Raw genomic sequence first — 20,642 nt, 5'->3', positions numbered from 1 at the left:
GACAGATTTACTATCGGCTGTGATGGATGAACAGAGAGGGAGTAGAATATTCTATTAGTTTAATAAGTGCTTGGAGGTTATAGATTAAACAGCTGTTAATTTCTCTGACTTTGAGCCATTTGTTACCGAAGAGGACCGTGATGATGATAATGATAAGGATAAATGTGATGAGAAAAGTTTTTTGGGGAGGAGACCATAGTTGTAATGATAAGTCATTAACTGATGTCTCTGTCTAAGACTGTCTTATTTTTTGAAGAAGCAATTATGTGAAAGCATAGTTTAGTTTCATTACTGGGTAATAGTCAGTACTGCAGCATACACATTGCAATCACATGCCCACTGACTACCCAGCCTACAAACACAGCACAGATCAATGCATTTCCCCATTCTATTCCTGTCACAGCAAACTATACAAATCCTGTACCTGTCAGAATAAAGTCTATGTGTGACTCATTTGAAATGTCGTCAGTAAATTATTCCAGTGAGTGGCCAAGTTTTCTTTAAGTCTGAGTTTTGGAAAAGTGACCTTATTCATGAAGTTTGTTTCCATCAACCTGCTTTTATGTGCATTTTCAATTTGCGCAAAAAACAAAAAAAACTAAAAAAACTAAAACCCAGTTAGCTGAGGTGGAAAAATTGGTCTATTGATAAAACCAAAATGTTGCTGTGGAACAATAAACTGTAAGACTCCTCAAATTAATACATGAAACAAACACAAAATGTCAACTTTCCATCATTTTTTCTACTTTGTTTTCCACCATTTGAGGTTTTTGACTAGCACTCTTTAATGGCACCTGACTGATGAATTAGCACCACAAACCGTTTATCTCTATTAACCAAATACTAATAGCGATACATAATGAGAAAGTGCATTCATTTGTCTCTTCTTTTGCCATTTCTCTGGAAATTCAGTCAATGGACTAGATTTGGATGGAAACCTGACTACTGTCACTTGTCTAGTTTTGTAATAGTGCTTATCAATATCAATGACCAATCGGCTGTTTTATAACACATGTTAATGCTGTAACTTGTGCTCTGGGCAAAGAGAGTAGGCTTGAGATAAAGATTTGTATATGAAGTTCAGCTCACACTCACTTGACAGATAGCTGCTATGATGTGTCATTTGAGAGCCGTCCACTGTGGAATATCAGTGAATAGATCTCAAATCATACATAGGGCTGGGTAGCTGAAAATCTTCTCAAGAGCTACAATAGCATCTCAGTATCACCATATATAGTGCCCAACTGGCTCTCATTGCAGTCTATTCTAAACTGTGAGCTGTCTCTTTCCAAAAAGTCTCTATCAGAGGCATTCAGAGTCACTTCAGCAGCCTACTCGCACAGCTGCTGGCTCCACTATAGAGACGACTTTCACTCCACATCCTCAAAATGCAACGGATGCACTGCAGTCTGTCTATTTATCACTTCTCCTCCTGTTTTTCTAAATGACCCAATTGACCTCAAAATGGCTATTCCGGCCCACATTACAAGTCCCATCAATACCAGGCTTTCATCTCAGGCCGGCAGAGCTCAGACAGGGCTGCTCTGTTTTGTTATGGTTTGGGTGAGGCAGAGGTGGCAGGAGTTAACAGAACCCTTGATCCAAATCGACCGGCTCCAGGAAATTGGCAAAAGAAGTCGCCTGTTTCCCCCAACACATGCCCTGAATAGAGTCTGGCCTCCTGTAAGGAAGAGCTGTCCACAGATTATTCAGTCAGGGAAAATTAGAAAATGTGCAAGGAAAGAGGCGAGACTGAGCTCTGAGTCTTCCAAGGCAAAAGTTTTGCTGTCACTTCAGGTCTTCTCCAACCAAGTCAAAAATGTAGAACCTGGCTGATTGATAGAAAATATCAAATAGAATCATTTTAATTACCTTTTGCTGAGATTAGTGCAATCTTTTCATTTTGCATCATGCATGTGCCCACAGAACCTAGCTCAACTTGGATGGAAGCACAAACCATGATCTAATCCCTGTATACTGTGTTTACTTTTGCACCATAAAATATAATTACATCTTGGATTTAAAAAAAAAAAAAATGCATTACTCCTTTTTGGTATTCAAGGCTGAGTCACTGAGCTATGGTCCCTATTTTTTTTTTTTATAAGCAGGAACCAGTGCAGTGTGTCAGGACTAAGCCAGGGTCATGCTGTAAAGTATTTTTAAAAAGCAGGGAGTTGGATTTGGCTTCATATTCAAAGACAGAATGCGAGGAAAGACTGCATCTTACATCAAGCCTCTTTTGAATTCAGAGAGGCTTCCTAAAGATGTGGTATAATAATGTTATAACCATGCTGACAGCTGGTAGTCCTGTGCAGACATCAGAAACCAAACCAGGGAAACACTGCAGTCAAGAGTAACTTGATTTAGGGGCTTGTTTTAGGAATTTTATTGCTTTCTTAACAGGTGGTTTCTTAACATTTGACTTGAGGCATCTGCTTTGTTAACATGTTTAACACTGCTATTGATTCAAAATGTGTTCTCTGATTATGTCTCTGGCTACTGAAGGTTTTGTTCATATATATCTCAGAAGTGCGTTTCGCGGTAGATGTAAACCAAACAAAACATAATGAGACTAAGTGTTATTTTGAGTGTACAACATTTGCATATTGTCAGGAACAAACAAAACATTACCAGACTTCCCTGATTTGAATTTTAATGCTGCCCTTTGATACTATGTCCTACATATTTATGTAGGTTTTCTACAATCATCCATTATTTAGAAATAAGGAGAAATGCATATTATTCCCACGGATATTACATCTTATTGTTTTAGTTTCTTGACTATGGGGATATTACCTCTACAAATTATCAAAATAATTTTCCTTTACTGCCAATGTCTGTGTCCTGTAAATTCTTATTGTAGCATTTCCATTATAAACCTTCCACTTTTGTTCTCTCCCACCACTGCCTCCATGTTACAGCTGACTAATCTGACAGAGATCCACGATCAGATCAGCGGGATGGCTCGGTGTCCCTACAACCCCCTCCACAACTCCACTGCCCTCATCACCTCCAGCGGGGAGCTTTATGCCGCCACTGCTATGGACTTCTCCGGGCGAGACCCCGCCATCTACCGCAGCCTGGGTGGCCTTCCACCGCTGCGCACTGCCCAGTACAACTCCAAATGGCTCAACGGTAGGGAGTTACCAAAGTTTGGGATTCCAGAAAGATGTTATAGTTTCTATAAATACACCTAAAAGTTCTTCCATAAAGATGGGCATTTTAAACAGAAAGAAACTCTTTTTACTTTTTTCGAGCAGCCATTAAACATCGATGCTGCAGCTGGAGGGGATTCAGTGTTTTGCTCAGGGATACTTTACCATGTCAGATGCTTAGCTAACATGGGAGTTGGAATCTGTCTCTCTTGGTTGAAGGATTGTACTCCTTCTCAAATCACCACTGTGCTGCGCAAAGTAGTTCCTCCCTATACATAATTGTTCTGTTGCCTTTTGTGTGTAAAAACTATTCTGTCCAAAGTTACTAAGCAACTAGAAAATCTTTTATTTTCATCTCAACCTTTCTTTGAGGAGTGTGAATTTTTCAGAAATCAATGTCTTTTTCTCTGGAAGCTCAGACCCTCTTCACGCACTAACCTTCTCAGTGCTGGTTGGAGAACTTCAGACAGCTTAAGGTGTCCAGTCTACAGAGGAGAAGGTCAATCAGTATCTTGTCAGCAACTGATTTTTATCTGATTCACATTTAAGCTAAATTGAAAAAATAAATTAAAAGCCACCACATACATTCCTTTGCAGCAACCTTCTGGGAAAAGGTTTAATCACTAATTTTATGGCAAATTGATTTTTTTTCCCCCCTCTGTCTCCCCCTGCACTGCCCTCCGAAGGTGCAGACGAGAAAAGGGTTGAAATGAAGAGGGGGGAGAAACACTTTCATTTAAAGGTGAATTAAATCAATGTCAACGAGAATAAAGTGTGCGGTTTAGATTCAATAATGTCATACATAAAGATGAAAGCCTCAGTCGACGGTGTTGTGGAGGTCGCGTGTTTCAGATAGGGTGAGAGTTATTACGCTACACCTGTTTTGGCCATTTCTCATCCTAACCTTTAGGTTTGGGGGAGTGAAAAATTAGTTTTCTTATTACAACACAACACCATTAATAACATGGCCTGCAGTTATTAATCCCGATCACCTGCTGTTGTGTGGGCTGTACGCTCACACATACGCGAGTCAATCAGTCATAGCACATACCCATTTGCTCTCCCACTACCTCTTACTCCCACAACCTTATTTCTTTTGGTATTTCTTCTTCCTTTATCTGCACTTCATCTTTCTCTTGACTTTCCTCAATTGTACAATTTTTCTCTCTCTTTCTAGCATCCTTTTTCACACTCATTTCCTTCCTGTTTTGTTTTATTTCTTTCAACAGAACCGAACTTCGTCTCCTCCTATGATATCGCCAACTTCACCTACTTCTTCTTCAGAGAAAACGCGGTGGAACATGACTGTGGCCGTACTGTGTTTTCCCGTGCTGGGCGTGTCTGTAAGAATGACATTGGCGGCCGTTTCCTCCTGGAGGACACGTGGACCACCTTTATGAAGGCGAGGCTGAACTGCTCCCGACCTGGAGAAATCCCCTTTAACTACAACGAGCTGCAGGGAACATTTTATCTGCCAGAGCTGGAGCTGCTTTACGGCATCTTCACTACCAATGTGTGAGTAACATGATACGCCCTCAAATACAGTGACAACATATAACTTACCTCCTTCGTATTCAACAAATCTATGACTTCCTTACATCAAAATGTACACCAAGAAATTACACAGTTTACCGTTAGCTAGCTGTTTTTAGTTTCCATTCTCGCACAGCAAAAAAATAAAAAAAATTGGTCCTTTATTTCAAACAGAGATAGACAAAAGCAGGCTTCTCGTTTCTAGCCTGCAACTGTCAATTTTGAGATGAAAAGTCAGCTGTTCCTTGGAGATGTTACTGGCCGTAGCTAGCTAGCAAATAATGCTAACATTAGCTACAGCTAAGTTGAGCTAAGTTTGTAGCTGACTTTCCCCAGCTGATGTTTAAAAAAAAAAAATGAAAAAAAGTTGAATTAAATGTGCACGTGACGGCTACATACATTTTATCGTGCTACAAAAAAACAGAGGCTAAAGCTACATGTTCCTGGCAAAAAAGACAGTATCAACACCAGCCGATTATACAGGTAGAGGACATGGAAATAAAGCGATAGCATTTTCATATATTGCAATGTAGACCTGGTTAGACCTGGTGATATAAAGTAAGTATTCTAAGATGAGTTTGTTTGACTGCTTAGCATACTTGAACAACCATTGCAGCATTTATCATTCATTTATTTGTTTGTATTCTTAAACAGTATGTGTCAGTTACCTGTTATTGTTCAAGAAAACCCATTTCAGAAATTTCATTTAATTTTTCATCTACATAATTTCTTTGTTTTCAAACTGCTTTTATTCCTCCTCCATGACAGATCTCTCTGTTTATTTTTCACAAATTGTTCTTTTCCTTTAGTCTATATTTTTTGCTATTTTGTATCGTAATTTGCATATAGTCTCTTTGAAGGAAATCCAACCTTTGTAAATTATCAGATTAAGTCAATCACCAATCCATTTGATTCATATTTTGTGTTTTAAAGTTATTTTCTAAAATGACTTCAGCTCCATTAGTATATTTGATTGTCTGTAGAATCTGCACAGCGAATGATGAAACAAATTGAGATCCAGCTCATAGTGTGTTAACATCAGGTGAAAAATACCAACACTCTTTTATCCTTTGTTCTGATGCACACACAGTATAGCTTCATGTATAATTCACAGTGTTTTTGGCATTACATTGTACATTTTGTAAACGCACCTCAACTGCACCCAAATTAACTTGGCATGCGACCTTTTTGTAACATACATACAGAGTATATAAACTGAATATTTATGTCAATGCTGTTTACATGGCCAAGCGTATCTTAAATTTAATTTAAAGTAAAGATCTTCTCACGTATATACCCAAACCAGCTACAACCACTGTGTATTCCAGCAGCTATTTGACATTTCATCTCATGAAAGAAGCTTATTATCACTTATTAAAAGTGTATACTTTATCATGCATATGGAGGATGTAAGAGATGGGATGCATCCATGGATGAAAACTATTATTTTCTATTTTCACAAGCATCGCAACCCTTTCTTCTTTTTGTCTCTCCGTCTTTCTTTTTTTCTTTTTTTTTCATACTCACAAACACACACACGCACACAGGCACCCACCATTATTAAAAGCTGAGTAATCTATTCTTTATGGTCAGTGCCTTCACATTGCTGAAAAAGAACTCTTTTGAAGGGTATTGGAAACATTTCCCCCTCCAGGCATAGAGTTTAATGAACAGCCGCGTTGGATTATAATTCACATCGCTGAAGTCTCACAGTTTGAGTTGAGAGTTAATACTCTCATTCTTTACTTTCTCTTCGGAAGGAGGAGACCAGTACTTGTTGAAACTGACAGCTTAAAAAGTCAAAGCTGTATTTCAGGCCCGAGATCTGTACAGTTAATCAGACGAGCTGAACAGTTTAATTGTGTCCTCTTGCCTGATTTATAATCCAATAATGACAATCACTTACACCAGCGTCTGCGTCTGTCTGTCCAGTGTTTGATTTGTATTGTTGGCTGAATGTAATACAAACATACAGAGGTCAGCTTTACAAATAACAACAAGATCTGAACAGTGTTTCCTGCTACTACTGTGGTGTCCGTTTCTAAATTTGTTTACTCTCTCTCTTTCCTGCTCTCATTCATCATCCCTTTCATCCTCTCGTCCCCCTTTGTTGGGTCTCTCTTTTCTTTTTTCCTGACATTCAGAAACAGCATTGCTGCATCTGCGGTGTGTGCCTTCAATCTCAGTGCCATATCACAGGTTTTCAACGGGCCCTTCAAGTATCAGGAGAACTCGCGGTCGGCCTGGCTTCCCTACCCCAACCCCAACCCAGACTTTCAGGTAACAAATCCATACAGAAGAATAGTTTTGTGAAACAAGACAAAGCGTCTACGGTCATGCTAGCAGCTCAGTGATGTTTTAGCTAAATGCTAACCTCAATATGCTAACATGCAGGCTGACAAACCAACCAACAGGCATATTTCCATCTCTAGAGCCATGCTGCTTACATATCATAACACATGGTTTGTAAGGCGGTTTATAAACTGCTTTCATTTATACCCAGCACACTGCCATATCAGCCAAACTATAGGTGTAGCTAGGTGCATGCCTAAGGAAATTTATGCATATAGTATATACTGTAACCTTATAAAAAAATAAAAGCGTTTTCATCCTGATGAGCCTCCCTCAGAGTCCCAATGAGTACTTCACTCTCATTAATTTCTTTTTCTTTCGGTCAGCCTTCTCTCCGCTCATGAACACACACATTACAACCACTCGTTATAAAATCCAGTGATTTTTACAATGGCACAGTCGTTCCTTTAAGATGTGTCATAGCTTTGTTCTTTGAACTGCAGTCCTTCACAATAAACTGTCCGTGTTTTGCACAAGTGCCACTTTATGTTTATACTCCATCCTAAAACCCGGAGGGCAAACCAAGCAACACAGGGGCACCTCATCCCAATTTGAGGCGCTGCTCGATACTGATGACACAGAGGGAATGTTTTATTAGCAGAAGAAGTGGCTCTCAGTTGTATCAGGCTTAGCAGATAGTGAGGGAGCTAATCAACGCAGCTCTCCACGAGGGATTGAATTCCCTCAGAGGTCTGCGCTGCCCATGTGTGACACATGCCTCACTTCCACACGTCTTTCCTTTTACGGCCCCTCGATCATGTTGCCGTCAAACCAGCAGATGCCTGCTATCGAGAACTTACACTCACATTATCTGTAATGACATGCTCATGCAGAAAAAGTGGATGACATGCTCATGCAGAAAAAGTGCTGGCTCTGACAGTTTAATAAAAATAAAAAAAAAAACTAGAAAAAAAAAACACATTCACACACCCACAAATCTGTAACACATGATGTGTCTTACTGTTGCCATGCATTCCTGTATCTACATGTCAGCAGCTAGTTGAGTAAAATTCACTTAGCTTCAAGAAAACCAATTTTCTCTATCTGGTCAGTGCTGACCGCAGATTTATCCTGTTCAGCATACTGTAGGTACATCACAGAGGGGTTTCTATATACCAGTGCCTTTCATAAGGTTGTGTTCCTCAAGGATAAACCAGGATAAGTTCTTCCTCTCTATCCCCATCTCTCCACTTAAGCCCTTGCACAATAGCTGCCCCTCACCGCTGGACCGATGCACACTTTATCTAGGTTTCAGTGACATCTTCATCAAGCATTTGTCAATGTTGGGGGATTAGATTTACGAGCTCAGGATTTATGGCCTGTCTGTTTTCATCCCTTTGTGCACACACACACACACACACACACACACCTACACTCATGTACATGCACAAACATACACCTACACGACACCAGCACCAATAAAAGTCGCTGACCACGTACATATCTTATGTACATGTATACATGCACAAAAATAGAGGGTTATAGATTGCTGCCAAATAGGGATAATTATGACTGTGAGCTCATCACTCAACACACACACACTGGTCATTGATTGAGAGCTTAATTCCCTGTCTGTCTGCAGAGAAAATCCCCCCATTTATTTGAACCACACGGATTGATCCAGCTGGGTTTATTCAGGCTATGAGTCATGTTCGTTTTGCATTAGGAGCTAATACCATCTCTGTGTTGTATAGGTTTTCTGTCACTCTGTAATTGCTTACTGTAAAAAAGGCATTCATTGTTAAGCTCCATATGGAGGAAAATATGTTAAGTTATGGGCCAAATGCTGATGGAAAGTTTTGTTATCTAATACATTTCAAGAGGAACAAAAAAAAAAAAAGGTGTTGGTTTTTTTTGTGCTTTTCTTTCAACATTATAAATGATTCGATTAGAACATAGCCAACACTGACATAGTATTATAACCAGATCTTATTGGGATGCTGAAACTTTAAATGACCTGGGACACATTTTAAAGAAAAGCCAATTTTTTCAAAAACATGCTGTAAAACAACCATATTTCTCAGTGGCACTTAATATCCTGGCAGAGCATAGTGTGCTGATGATGAGGGGGACAGCTGAGTGTTGGATGGGCCCTCAGCCAAATGATGTCCCTCACCTTGACTGTACCATGGAAATCACAACATCCATCTTTCTGTACATCCACAGATGCCATACACCCTCAATGGCCAGTGCTTAACTTTGTCTCACTGTGGCAGAAATACGATCACACAGACACTTTGAAATGCATGCACACACATGCAATGCAAGGACAAACCACAAAAGGAAACCTTAGACATATGTTATTATGTAGCCCACACCACACCCACGCAACACATTTTTGCCATAAGCAAGAGGCACATTCAGGGCACACAAGCACACATACACACAGTGTTGCATTTCCCCGTCCTTCAGGGCTTTAATTTCCCGTCTCCTCATGTGGCGAGGGCGCTGATCCATTGCCCGTTCCGGGGGAAGCCCTCCATGTTTCTCATCTGTCATCCTAGGGAAGGCCAAGGATTGATCTGTATAAAGTCTCAGTGCTGTTGCTACTGTAGCTGGTCAGCAAGAACTAATCGCCACCCAAGGCCCAGTTTTCAGTCTCTTTCAAGGAGGCTGTGTATGATTAGCCTCAAGCAAATTCGTGTAGTCCATCTGAGTTACTGTGTTCAAAACGAAAACATACTAGTCATTTTGGTTTGTGTAATTGTCGAGCACAGCTTATTTTTGTTTTCTCTGTTCTGTGCCTCAGAGTAGGCCTATTCTTTGTGGATGGGGCCTCAATCCACAATCCTGACCCCAGCCTGGGACCTCTTTTACTGAAAAGGACATGCATGGTTAGCTTTACTCATCCAGCTCTGCCTTAGTTGGACTAGGTTCAAGCTTCACCTTGTCCCACTTTGCTTTCCAACCCAAAAAAAGAATATTATCACTGTCCTGTGAAAATCACAAGACAAGAATCAAAATAGAAACTTTGGAGATGCATGGTTTTCCCAGGACAACGACAATTTACAAATATTTACTCTGTATATCCTTTGCAGTTAGTTTTAGTATGCTTACAGTGCTACAATGGCTCATGATAATACAGCTTGCTTCTGATAGCAGAGTGTTATGTAATATACAATGCTGGCTGGAACCTCTTTCAGCTTGGAAAGCAAAATGTCAAAGATAATTTATTATCTAGTTTCCCAGGGAAAAAAAGAAAAGAAACAGTTAAAATAATGTGATTTAAGCAAAAGAAATTAAGATTTTTTACTGTAAAACACAAGAACCTTTACAACCGGTAAAAGCACAGAAATATAAACTATACCTCTGACTCCTTAATATTTTTTTCTTTTAACTCCCATTTGGAATCAGCTCACTTTATTGAACTCCTTTTAATAAATGAACTGGGGGAAATATCTTACATACCAGATATTTCACATTATGACAAACTGCTGTGATACTGACTCTGCTGCAGTAGCAAAACTCTACTGGGACGTAGAAGGAGAACTTGGAGTCAACAATAACTGATAAAACCAAATTAAAATGTGAGGGTGAAATCTACCTATTTATGTTAGATACTTCTGTTATTAAAACTGCAATGCAATGTTTTCTGGTGTCTAAAATCTTGAGTGCAAGTCATTTTGTTACTTATTTTATTCAGGGACTCCAGTGTTTGAATGATATTGTTGCATTTAGAGAGAGCATTTTGTGAGAAATTTCATGAACAGCCGTAATGAAAGCTTTAAAGCTGAAACCCTTTTCAAGATGTTAGCTTATTTCTGAGGTAAAAATGAACAATCAAGACACCTTATTATTGGGGTACTAATAAAACTCACCAGCAATATATATGCATATGAGGAAGAGATAACTACTTGCTCAGTCAAACGTTCATTCACTCTCCTTCCATCCGTGGTGTGTTGACGGCGAAGCCTTAAGGTTGTGACGATAGTAAACTATTGCAATGAGGCAGCAATTGACTTTAAAGCCTTGTTCGTTTAATCATCAAATTCCTCACTTTTCTCATCTATGGTTGTACCTCTAGCCACGAAATTGTAAGCTTATTAATGTAGCTTGCCATCCCAAAGACCTTGGCTGTTATTAATGTAGTCAGTCAAACCTTTTTCTTTCCAACTCCCCCACCTCCACAGTGCGGCACCATCGACTCTGGCTCCTACGTGAACCTGACTGAAAGAAACCTGCAGGACGCCCAGAAGTTTTTGCTGATGCACGAGGTGGTCCAACCCGTGGTTCCCGTGCCCTACTTCATGGAGGACAACGTGCGCTTCACTCATGTGGCAGTGGATGTGGTGCAGGGGAAAGACATGCTGTTTCACATCATATACTTGGCTACTGGTAGGTACTTCGCACTGTGTGTGTGTGTGTGTGTGTGTGTGTGTCTGTCCTTCTGTCTGTCTATGTGTGTTTTCTTTTCTGTGCATGGTTTGCATGCTGTGTCTGCTGTGAGTTTGTGGCTTCTTAAATTCCTTGAAAACATATTTTCTTAATATGAGAAGTGGGTTACTACATAAACACACAATTTCCAAAGTTGGAACAGTTTTGGTTATTGCACATGAGATTTTTGTCATTTATTTTTGTCTGCGCTCGTGGGTTTGGTTGGGGCTTGGTTTCTGAAGTCACAAACTTCGTAGACCACTCAGTTTTTAGTTTTAAATTGTTGTTTATACATAAATGAATATTGAATGTTATGGATAAATACGTTTTCTTTAAACCCTTGAAAAGCACTCTTTGCATAAGAAAACAGGCCTGCAAGAAGAATAATGACAACAGTATATATGTAGTTCTGAGGAGACATCAAAGCTTAGTCTACTGACATGAGTTTGATCACTCTTTACCTCCATATGTTCTCCATATGCACTGACAGAACACACTCACATATCACCCCACTTATCACTCCCATGCAGTCTTTCACAAAGAGTTCATAAATGACATAAAACAGGGAATATTCGTGTGTCAGAAGAAGACAAACAGGTAATTAATAATACACACACACAGCTTACAGGTTTTCCCTGTTTGAACTGCACGATACCGCCTGCTTATCAGTAGACTGTTTGATCACACTGGTGTGACAATATATGATGTTAGACTTTCCAAAGCGCTGAAAACGGTATCAGCAAAATGTCAGACACACATCAGTGTCTGTTCTGTGTTATGATATAACACACTGTATGGATTAGGAGCGGATGTACCGAACAGAATTTGAACGTAGTGACCCACTTCATTGTGCTAATTTACCATAGGCCCACTGGGAAATGTCAACATGATCTTCCTGTTGTAGCATCAGTGTTATTTTAGGATATATCACATGCAGTACAAGCACACACAACTCACACACACACACACACACACAACCTGTTCCAGTTCACTGCCTTTGTGCTTGGCATCTCCCTCAAAAACTCCCCTCTCATTGTTTGCATGGTGCTGTGATCAATGTAGCGTCAGACCAGAGCTGCCCACACTGCAAGTTCCCCAGACACTAACCAGACGCTAATGAAAACATCTGAAACACTGCCAAGGCCATTGGGTAGCATACATACTGTACCTAATCATATGCTATTATTAACGCTTAAATGCACTCTACTGATTGGAGCCCTTTTGGAGAACCGGATAGCTCTGAATTGGCATCCAAAGAAGTCAAAGAGTAGGGATTCTTTTACATGAACACGTGGCAGTAGTTTCATCTAAATTATTATTCAGCCCTCATTAGTAATTTCAGCCCTGCAGCACATTTTCACTTCTTCAGTCAGCATGAACAAAATTCAGCTAAAAGCAGAAGATTGTTAAATATCCTGATTCACCAAACTACCAAATTCTTAACTAGTTGCAGAGTTAAGTCTAAGGTACATGTCTTGAGAGAAAAAAGAAACTTTTACTTATTTATAACATATTTCTCATTGAAAAAGTAATTACTTTAGTAATTACTCAACAGCATAAGTAATTACTTACATTATTTGTTACTTTTGTTACTCAACCCAGCTCCATTAAAACCCCCATACTGACATGTCACATCTTCTGTATTTTAACACATAGAAATAAGAAGAATTGGAAAAGGACACATTATAAGATATTGAAAGCCTTTATTGATCCCCGAGGGGAAATTAAGATGTTGCAGCAACACAAAGACAGAGAAGTAAGTACAGATAAATAGATAAAAAAGAAATAAAATAATCATAACTATACAAGGGCAATTCAAGTCAGAATTACAAGGCAAGCAATATACGCATAGTACCTATAGCCGGTGGTGTAATAATATAAGTACTGTACCTTCTCAAAGCAAATTAAATAGTGTGGTGTGATTAGTAGCAGCAAGTCAGCAAAGTATAATCCACTAGACAGCCTATGTCAGGAGTGCTCAAGTACAAGTTTTAAAGGTCCACTGCTCAAAATTCCACAGTATCACAGGCCAGAAAAGAAGGATTAAGACACTGATATTTGGTTTCTAAGAACAATGAACAAAACACACATTTTTGTATTAAAGGAAGAAGTGACACCTTCATTGTGTAACTAGGTCTTTCAACTGGTGCACAAAATGTGTGACAGCCGTACGGAGACACTGATCGAAGTGTTCATTGTTGAGTTCAGTGCTGTACAAGTTTCACCATATTTGTAGTTGAAAATGCTAATTCCGTGGATTTTCCATTTATTCAGCCGATTACTTGATGTGACAACTTCAGCTGGTGAAGTTTTATGGTTCTTATCTCTGAAGTCTGGGGACAACGTTTTTGAAAATAACGATTGTTTTATAGCAAATTAAGCATTGCCTTGTCTACTCATCCTTAAAAACAGTCAGCCTCTATTTGCATTGGCAATTTTTGAACATTTGAACACTTTTTTTAACTCGATGTTATTCTGACTCCAATTACTGGCAGCTAAAAAATGTGTGTGTGTTCAATATAACCATGACACTAGCAAGTGATCCGAGTCAGGTTGCTCTAAAATTTGCTTCAGGTCCGAATTAAATTGCATTTCAGTCCAGATGCGGACCCGCGTTTGCCTACTGAGTATGTCAGCCCTATGTAGAAGGTTATGAAATAGGATCAGTTACTATTACATTATTACACATATTATATAATACTGTATGCATAATGTAACAGTGCATTTATATCTATGCGTAAAGGTAAAATTATATAAGCTAGCTTAATGTTAGCCATGGTTAGCACACAGCTTTCCAGATGTCCTGTCCTCACAATGAAGCTGCAGTGTTCACACACCCTCTAACTCTGAACAAAGCCAGCTAGCTTAATTCTGGAATGTACTCCACCAGTTGATAACATTAGCAATCCAGCTAAGAACACACAACATAACAAATAAGACAACTTTTGAGTTACCGAGAGCCTCATTCATTAGCGTTCAGCTGCCTTTCCACACTTCCAGTCTCTGTATCCCTGAGAGACTCCATAACTCTTGGTAGGACAACTACCCCCAAAATGCTGAAAGTAACAAAGTAGCATTACTATCTATATAATATATGAAATTCAAAGTAAGTACTTTGTAAGTAATGTGTTAATGCCCAACACTGCTTGGGGCAATACTTAACTTTTACATTCCCTACCTTGAAACTATCTATTAGCAATTCACCCTTCTTCTTTTGGCATCAATGTGCACCTAATTACTTTTTTTCACCCAGGGGATTGCATGTATAATAGATGATGTTTGTTTTAGCTCTCCCAAAAGAAAATCTGCTTCATCTCATGGGGCCTACCTTACATAAAATAAAGGTCAATACATATTTACAATGACACTCTTCTTTCCCATATCTATAAAGTGGTTTCCTCCCTTGGAATATCCTGTTAAAGAAAAGTAGGCCAGAAATGTGTATTCAGTTACCATACCAATTCCCTGATTGCATCTACAGCACTGCATGTTGATGGCATAACCAAAGTTGGCACGCCAACCCCCACCAGTCTTTTTGACAGCCTTTTTTCAGAACCTCTCTGTTAGGGAATGATTGTTGTATGGTTTACATTGAGTTCACGTCAGCTTGTGTTCAGTTTTATTATCCAGGATATATATATTCCTCCTCATTAAACTCTCTCCAGTCCTTGCCTTACCTCTCCTTTGAGCTTTCCTCTGCTACTTTACCTTTTTACTCGTGTAGATAAACACCCTCCTACCTCTTTCTGACCAAATCCTCTCTTCCACCTCTTTCACTTCCAGATTACGGTACCATCAGGAAAGTGCTTTCTCCTCTCAATCAGTCCACGGGGAGCTGCCTATTGGAGGAGATCGAGCTGTTCCCGCCCAGGAAGAGGCAGCCGATCCGAAGCCTGCTGATCCTGCACAGCCGCAGCGAGCTTTATGTGGGTGTAAGAGACCAGGTCATCAAGATCCCGCTCAAGAGATGCAGCTACCACAAGACCAGAGAGTGAGTACATGTACACACAAACACCATTAATCTCAATGGAAACCGTCAAAAGCAAATGTGCACACAACGAAGTTTTAAAGCTCCCTCTTTCATAAGATGCTCTTTATCTGTGAGGGCCAGGCCTGTGTTGTTTGTCAGGGGCCTTTGCTGAGATTTAAAACCCTTTAAATCAGCTTTTGTCTGAGCCACTGGAGGTGCCCACGGCTGCCCTCTGTCTGTCCGCCTCACTGTCTTCCTCTAGTTGTCATTGACCCATACAAAAAAAATGTGCATTTTCTGCCACAGTTCTGCAGCTGTGTGTGTGTTTATCAGATATATTGAGTTTCTGTCTGTCTGGAAGACGTGACGTCAGAACATAAATATTGCTAAAGAAAACCAGAGACGGAGGCCAAGGTGTGAAGACTCACCACAAGATTGAGATCCCATCCATCATTGTATGCAGGAAAGGAATCACACCTACATTCCTTATCTCACATACAATGCGCTGTTATTGAAATACACAGAAGTAAGGCTTCATGTTACGGCTGTGGCTCTGTGATATATACTGTTGCCATTATGGTTCTTCATTGCTTGATCTTTCACATTTTCTTGTGCAAAAAAAAAAACAACAACAACAGATAAAAGAAATAAAACCATGTACAGGACCTGGAACCTAAGGAAAGAGTTACTGGGTGAATCACTGACATTTCTTTGAGGCTTACCTGTTTGAAATATTAGAAGGCTGCCTGTCTTGGTTTGGCTGTGCGGCTTACTGATGGGTGGTATACAATCTGCAAGGCCCTTAAGGCCCTTTCAGAGACAGGCATTAGCTTGTTTCTTCTCTGTTTCATTTTGTACTACTGTCGTCACTTTTCCGTGCAGATACAGACCATAACTCACTGCTTTCGGTCAGTCACCCAGACGCTACGTCAGCCACCTTATGTGTGCAGGCACGCAAAAGTGTTTGCCTTTCTACATTTTCATCTGGATGGATGCAAATGATCTTGTGTCTGTGCTTTCGTGTTTTTGTAGTTCATTGTTATGAAACCCACGGACAATTTTGGCTACATTTCACGTCATACTGCGTTGATGCCCGTGGTTCAGGGATGTCATTGTGCTGTCACTGCAGACTCATATTTGCATGAAAAGAGTAACATCAGGCTTTTTATTGCACTCAATAAACCACCTGAAGCAGATACGACAAAGACAGATCTGGCTATCTCTGCTCCAGTATACTCACAGTGAATATTTGTCGGGCTGATAAGCTATTTGAGTCAGGAGTGAATGTGTGTGCGCAAATGCAAAACCTGGTAATCCTGGTGCTTGGCTGAAGATCACCAGAAAAATCAGTCAGCACATTGTGTTAAGACATAATTTCACTATGCTGATGCAGTGTAAGCACTGTGGAACATCCTAGTGTATTCGTTCATGAGTAAACAAAATTAATATTTAGATTTTTCTCTGCATTTCTTTTTTCTCGCTTCTTGTCTGTCACTTTGGTAGCTTCTCAACTCCATCTCTTCTTTCTACTCTCTCCTCTTCCCATATTCGCCATTCTTCTTCTCTTCCACAATGCTGAGCTTGCGTTTATTCACACATGACGGGTTAATAAAAGCCCATTAAAAGCAAATGTCTATTCTCTCTTTTCCAGAGCCTGTGTGGGGGCCAGGGACCCATACTGTGGCTGGGATCTGTTGCTGAAGAAATGCACTACCCTGGAGGATAGTGTCCGAATGAGCCAATGGGAGCAGAGCATCACCAAATGCCCTGTGAGTATCACTGAGCTGCTCCCTAATCTGTAAATACCTCATTGTACTGCACTCTCTTGTTACTGTTGTTGCCTGTTTTTCTGTTTTTGTCTCTACTTTCAAACTTTAAAGTCAGTAGAAAACACAATTATCCCTACTCTGCCTCCATGCTTACTCTACTCGCCATATGAATTTAATAGTCACATTCAACTGTGCTCCTATCCTCAGAGAGCCTGCTCTGTATTCTCTCTGTACACTCACAACTTACCAGCAACAGCTCCTAAAACCAGCCTTGGAAACATATCCTAGCCAGAGAAAAGCATCTTGGGACTGAAAAACTTGACTTTAAGGGAGCGACGTGTATCCTGGGAATGATCAAGAGCACTGCCTCAATCATTCACCTCTGACTGCTTGTTCATTAGCAAAACAGCTCTGCCATTTATTTTAATGTGCATCAAATTTGGGAGCAATATTAGGGGGTGGTAAGCCTATCAATTTCAGCATGGCTCAGCTTTTTTCAGATGTTTTTTTTTTTTTTTTTCACATCATTTTCAAGCCAGTCACAGCAGTGAACGCTGTGCGCCTCCCCACCCTTTTATGTGGCTTTGTGTTCAGAGGAATATTTGGCGCTGAGCACCCAGTGGCATCTGTCAGCAGAGCAGAAATCTGGCCAACACTGCATCCACATAGGCATTCAGATATATACATGGACATAGACATAGATATGTGCATAAACAGGGGCACACTAAAGGCACACACTAAATACACACTATAATTTCACCAAGTCACTGTTGCTGCAATGAAATGCTTATCTTAGCTTAGCATAAAGACTGGAAACAGAGGGAAACAGCTAACCTGGCTCTGTCTAAAGGTGGAAAAATCCCACCTACCAGCACTTCTAAAGCTCAATAATTATGTTATGTTATATGTTAATATGTTTAGCTGAGTCCCTGCTCCTACAGTTCAGCACATTCTATTAAAAGTACATTTTGTCCTTTTCACACCTTCTTTATACTAAGCTAAGCTAACCGCCTCCAGGCTATAGCTTCATATTAAACAGGCAGATATGACGAACTCTTGACTCTTGACAAACAAACAAATATGTGCATCTCCACAAATGTCAAACAACATTGTACCCATGTTTCCAGCGGCAGTGCAGCCACTAATCCTTTAGTTTTGATGTATTTTCAGGTGGCCACATACCACTGCCCACACCACTGATGGAATATGTATTTATTCACTTAACCTTGGTCTAACCAGGTCCATCCATTTAGAGTGAGCATGAATTAACATTGGCAGTAACAACTTTTTATGCTGAAAGAGAGAGATGGCCGTACAATACGTGTTCTGAAGCCAGACCGGAATGTGAAAATTGTCTGGTTGCAGCAGTTTGATGCCAAGACATGAAAACTGAAAAAGAAGTTATCTTTAAACACAGTTACAGTTTCACTCCCTATGTGTCCATTAGCATTTTTCATAAAACCCAACTGGCTGAATGTCTGTTATAAATATTTGTGTAAGGGGCTCAGCTTGCCTGAAAGTAATTTCAATCAACCCCAACTCTGAAAAAAAAATATTTAGATTAAAAAGGAAAGAGACAGCATTTGTATGTTTGGTCTGTGAAGAAAGAAATAATTTCTCTTATAATCCACAAACATGAGTGGTTTTCATCATCCTTCAGAAGCAATCTCTCATCCTATGTGTCATGTCCTTTCCTTTCTATCCTCCTATTTTAATGACAGAAATCAGACATGTGATTTTCTCACCAGTAAAAAGATTTGATTATTTATTTTGTTTTCATGTTTATTTTTCAGGAAGACATACGCAGCAGAAAATGGATAATGTTATATACATGAGCCACATAATTTATACTCTCAGCTGTAATTGATGGGTGAAAGAAATATGACATGAGCAGTCTCTTTCAAGTTGTGTGCTTTCTAGGCAGCACACTCATGCAAATGGTGTCTGCCTAAGCCAAGCGTCCCCCAAATTAGGCACACAGCAGAGTTCAATTACCGGTAAGAGCAGAGGGTAGATGTTATTTCTGCTTCTGTCAAAGCAGCTGATGATCACGCTCTCTCTTCTCCTTGTGTGAAAGTGTTTCTTGCATTTTTAAATCACTCTGAAATATAGCCGTGACATGGCTCATATCATGTGCAGCTCTGAATCTCACAACAGTGCTTTTGTATTTAGCTCATATGCCCAGGACATCTCTCGCAATTCATAGCTCCTGTAATATCACAGCCTTCCTGTTTTATTCTGTTTTGCTTCAAATATCTATTCATGCGGCCACTTTTATTTCCTCATATTTTTGTCGTTTGAATGTGTCCATTCGCAGCTTTCATTTGCCTCTCTGAATCTCTCTTTTGCTGCCCTGGAATCTCATCATATCCCCAGACAATTTTCATATATCTTCCTTCGTGTTTACAGCTTATTTTTGTCCCTATAACTGCACAATTTTGGATGTGCTACAGATGATGTAATGCAGTTATTTTTGCACCTATTTGAAGAAAATTGATTTCTGTTTCCATCCACCGTAGCCATGGGATGCATTTCCCAGAGCAACACATTCCAGAGAGCATCAGTCAAATGCAACGACCAGTTTCAGAGAAAAGCTATTACTATCAAATGTTTTATTTCTGGCCCTTTTTGTTCCTAACAGGTCCGTAATGTGACGGTCGATGGAGGCTTCGGTGCCTGGTCCGGTTGGTCCATGTGTAGTCATAATGACGGGGGCAGTGCAGGGTCCTGTCTGTGTCGAACACGAGCCTGTGATAACCCCGCGCCTCAGTGTGGTGGTCAGCAGTGCTATGGCATCAGCGTGGAGGTTGCCAACTGCTCAAGGTAAACTTCCTCAATGATACACCGGCACACATCTGTAAATCTTTCTTCTGCCTTTATCAATGGTCTCCGAACATACATCTGGACAGCTAGATGGAGAGAGTTAGTGGGATGCATATGACGATTTGTTCATTAATTACACCATCCTCACACCTAGTCAATGGAAATCCACACACAATAAATTGTTCTGTGTTGCAAATTCATTCTAAGTTATTTGGGGCACTCAAGTGTTGATTGGGTGTTTTTTCCACTCTCTCAGCTGACATATTAATGATTTTAACACTCAGAGTTAAAATTAACTGAGATGTTGCTGCAGTGCATCATTCACCTTCTGGCTTAACAGGGCATGTGAACATTTTTTTCATGAAAGATAAGCTTTGTGAGTGAAGCATGTGATCATTAATTTTTAACAATCAATGAACTGTTTAGTCTAATGAATGTCTGAAACTGATGACAAACGCTTAACTTAAAGTTACAAGCGCTCAAAAGAAGCAGCAAATCATCACATATGAGAGGCTGTAACAAAGAAATACTTTTTACATTTTCTTTTAATTAATTGTCTAACAAAATAGACAATAGAAAATACACAAAAAAGACACACCAAGCAGAGAGAGCAGGAGAGAGGGAGGGAGAGAGAGAAGTCATCGGCACCAAGGCTTCGTACTAACC

The 20,642-nt window shown here is 39.9% G+C and overlaps 1 protein-coding gene across 3 annotated transcripts in view; it reads left to right on the top strand.

Annotated features, from left to right (window-relative positions):
* Positions 1-20,642, top strand: part of sema5a (sema domain, seven thrombospondin repeats (type 1 and type 1-like), transmembrane domain (TM) and short cytoplasmic domain, (semaphorin) 5A) — a 120,891-nt gene that overhangs the window by 62,162 nt on the left and 38,087 nt on the right. For all 3 annotated transcript variants that reach the window (XR_008826113.1, XR_008826112.1, XM_056364314.1), the window contains exons 7-13: positions 2,922-3,135; positions 4,385-4,670; positions 6,833-6,968; positions 11,171-11,375; positions 15,198-15,405; positions 17,036-17,153; positions 19,795-19,976. Coding sequence is in view for 1 of the 3 variants with exons in the window: in XM_056364314.1 (XP_056220289.1) it covers positions 2,922-3,135; positions 4,385-4,670; positions 6,833-6,968; positions 11,171-11,375; positions 15,198-15,405; positions 17,036-17,153; positions 19,795-19,976 (1,349 nt within the window). In the remaining 2 variants the exon portion in view is untranslated. The remainder of the gene's footprint in view (positions 1-2,921; positions 3,136-4,384; positions 4,671-6,832; positions 6,969-11,170; positions 11,376-15,197; positions 15,406-17,035; positions 17,154-19,794; positions 19,977-20,642) is intronic.

Source organism: Seriola aureovittata, chromosome 20 (genome assembly GCF_021018895.1).
Source record: "Seriola aureovittata isolate HTS-2021-v1 ecotype China chromosome 20, ASM2101889v1, whole genome shotgun sequence".
Classification (NCBI taxonomy): Eukaryota; Metazoa; Chordata; class Actinopteri; order Carangiformes; family Carangidae; genus Seriola; species Seriola aureovittata.
This window is presented reverse-complemented; position numbering and strand designations above follow the sequence as displayed.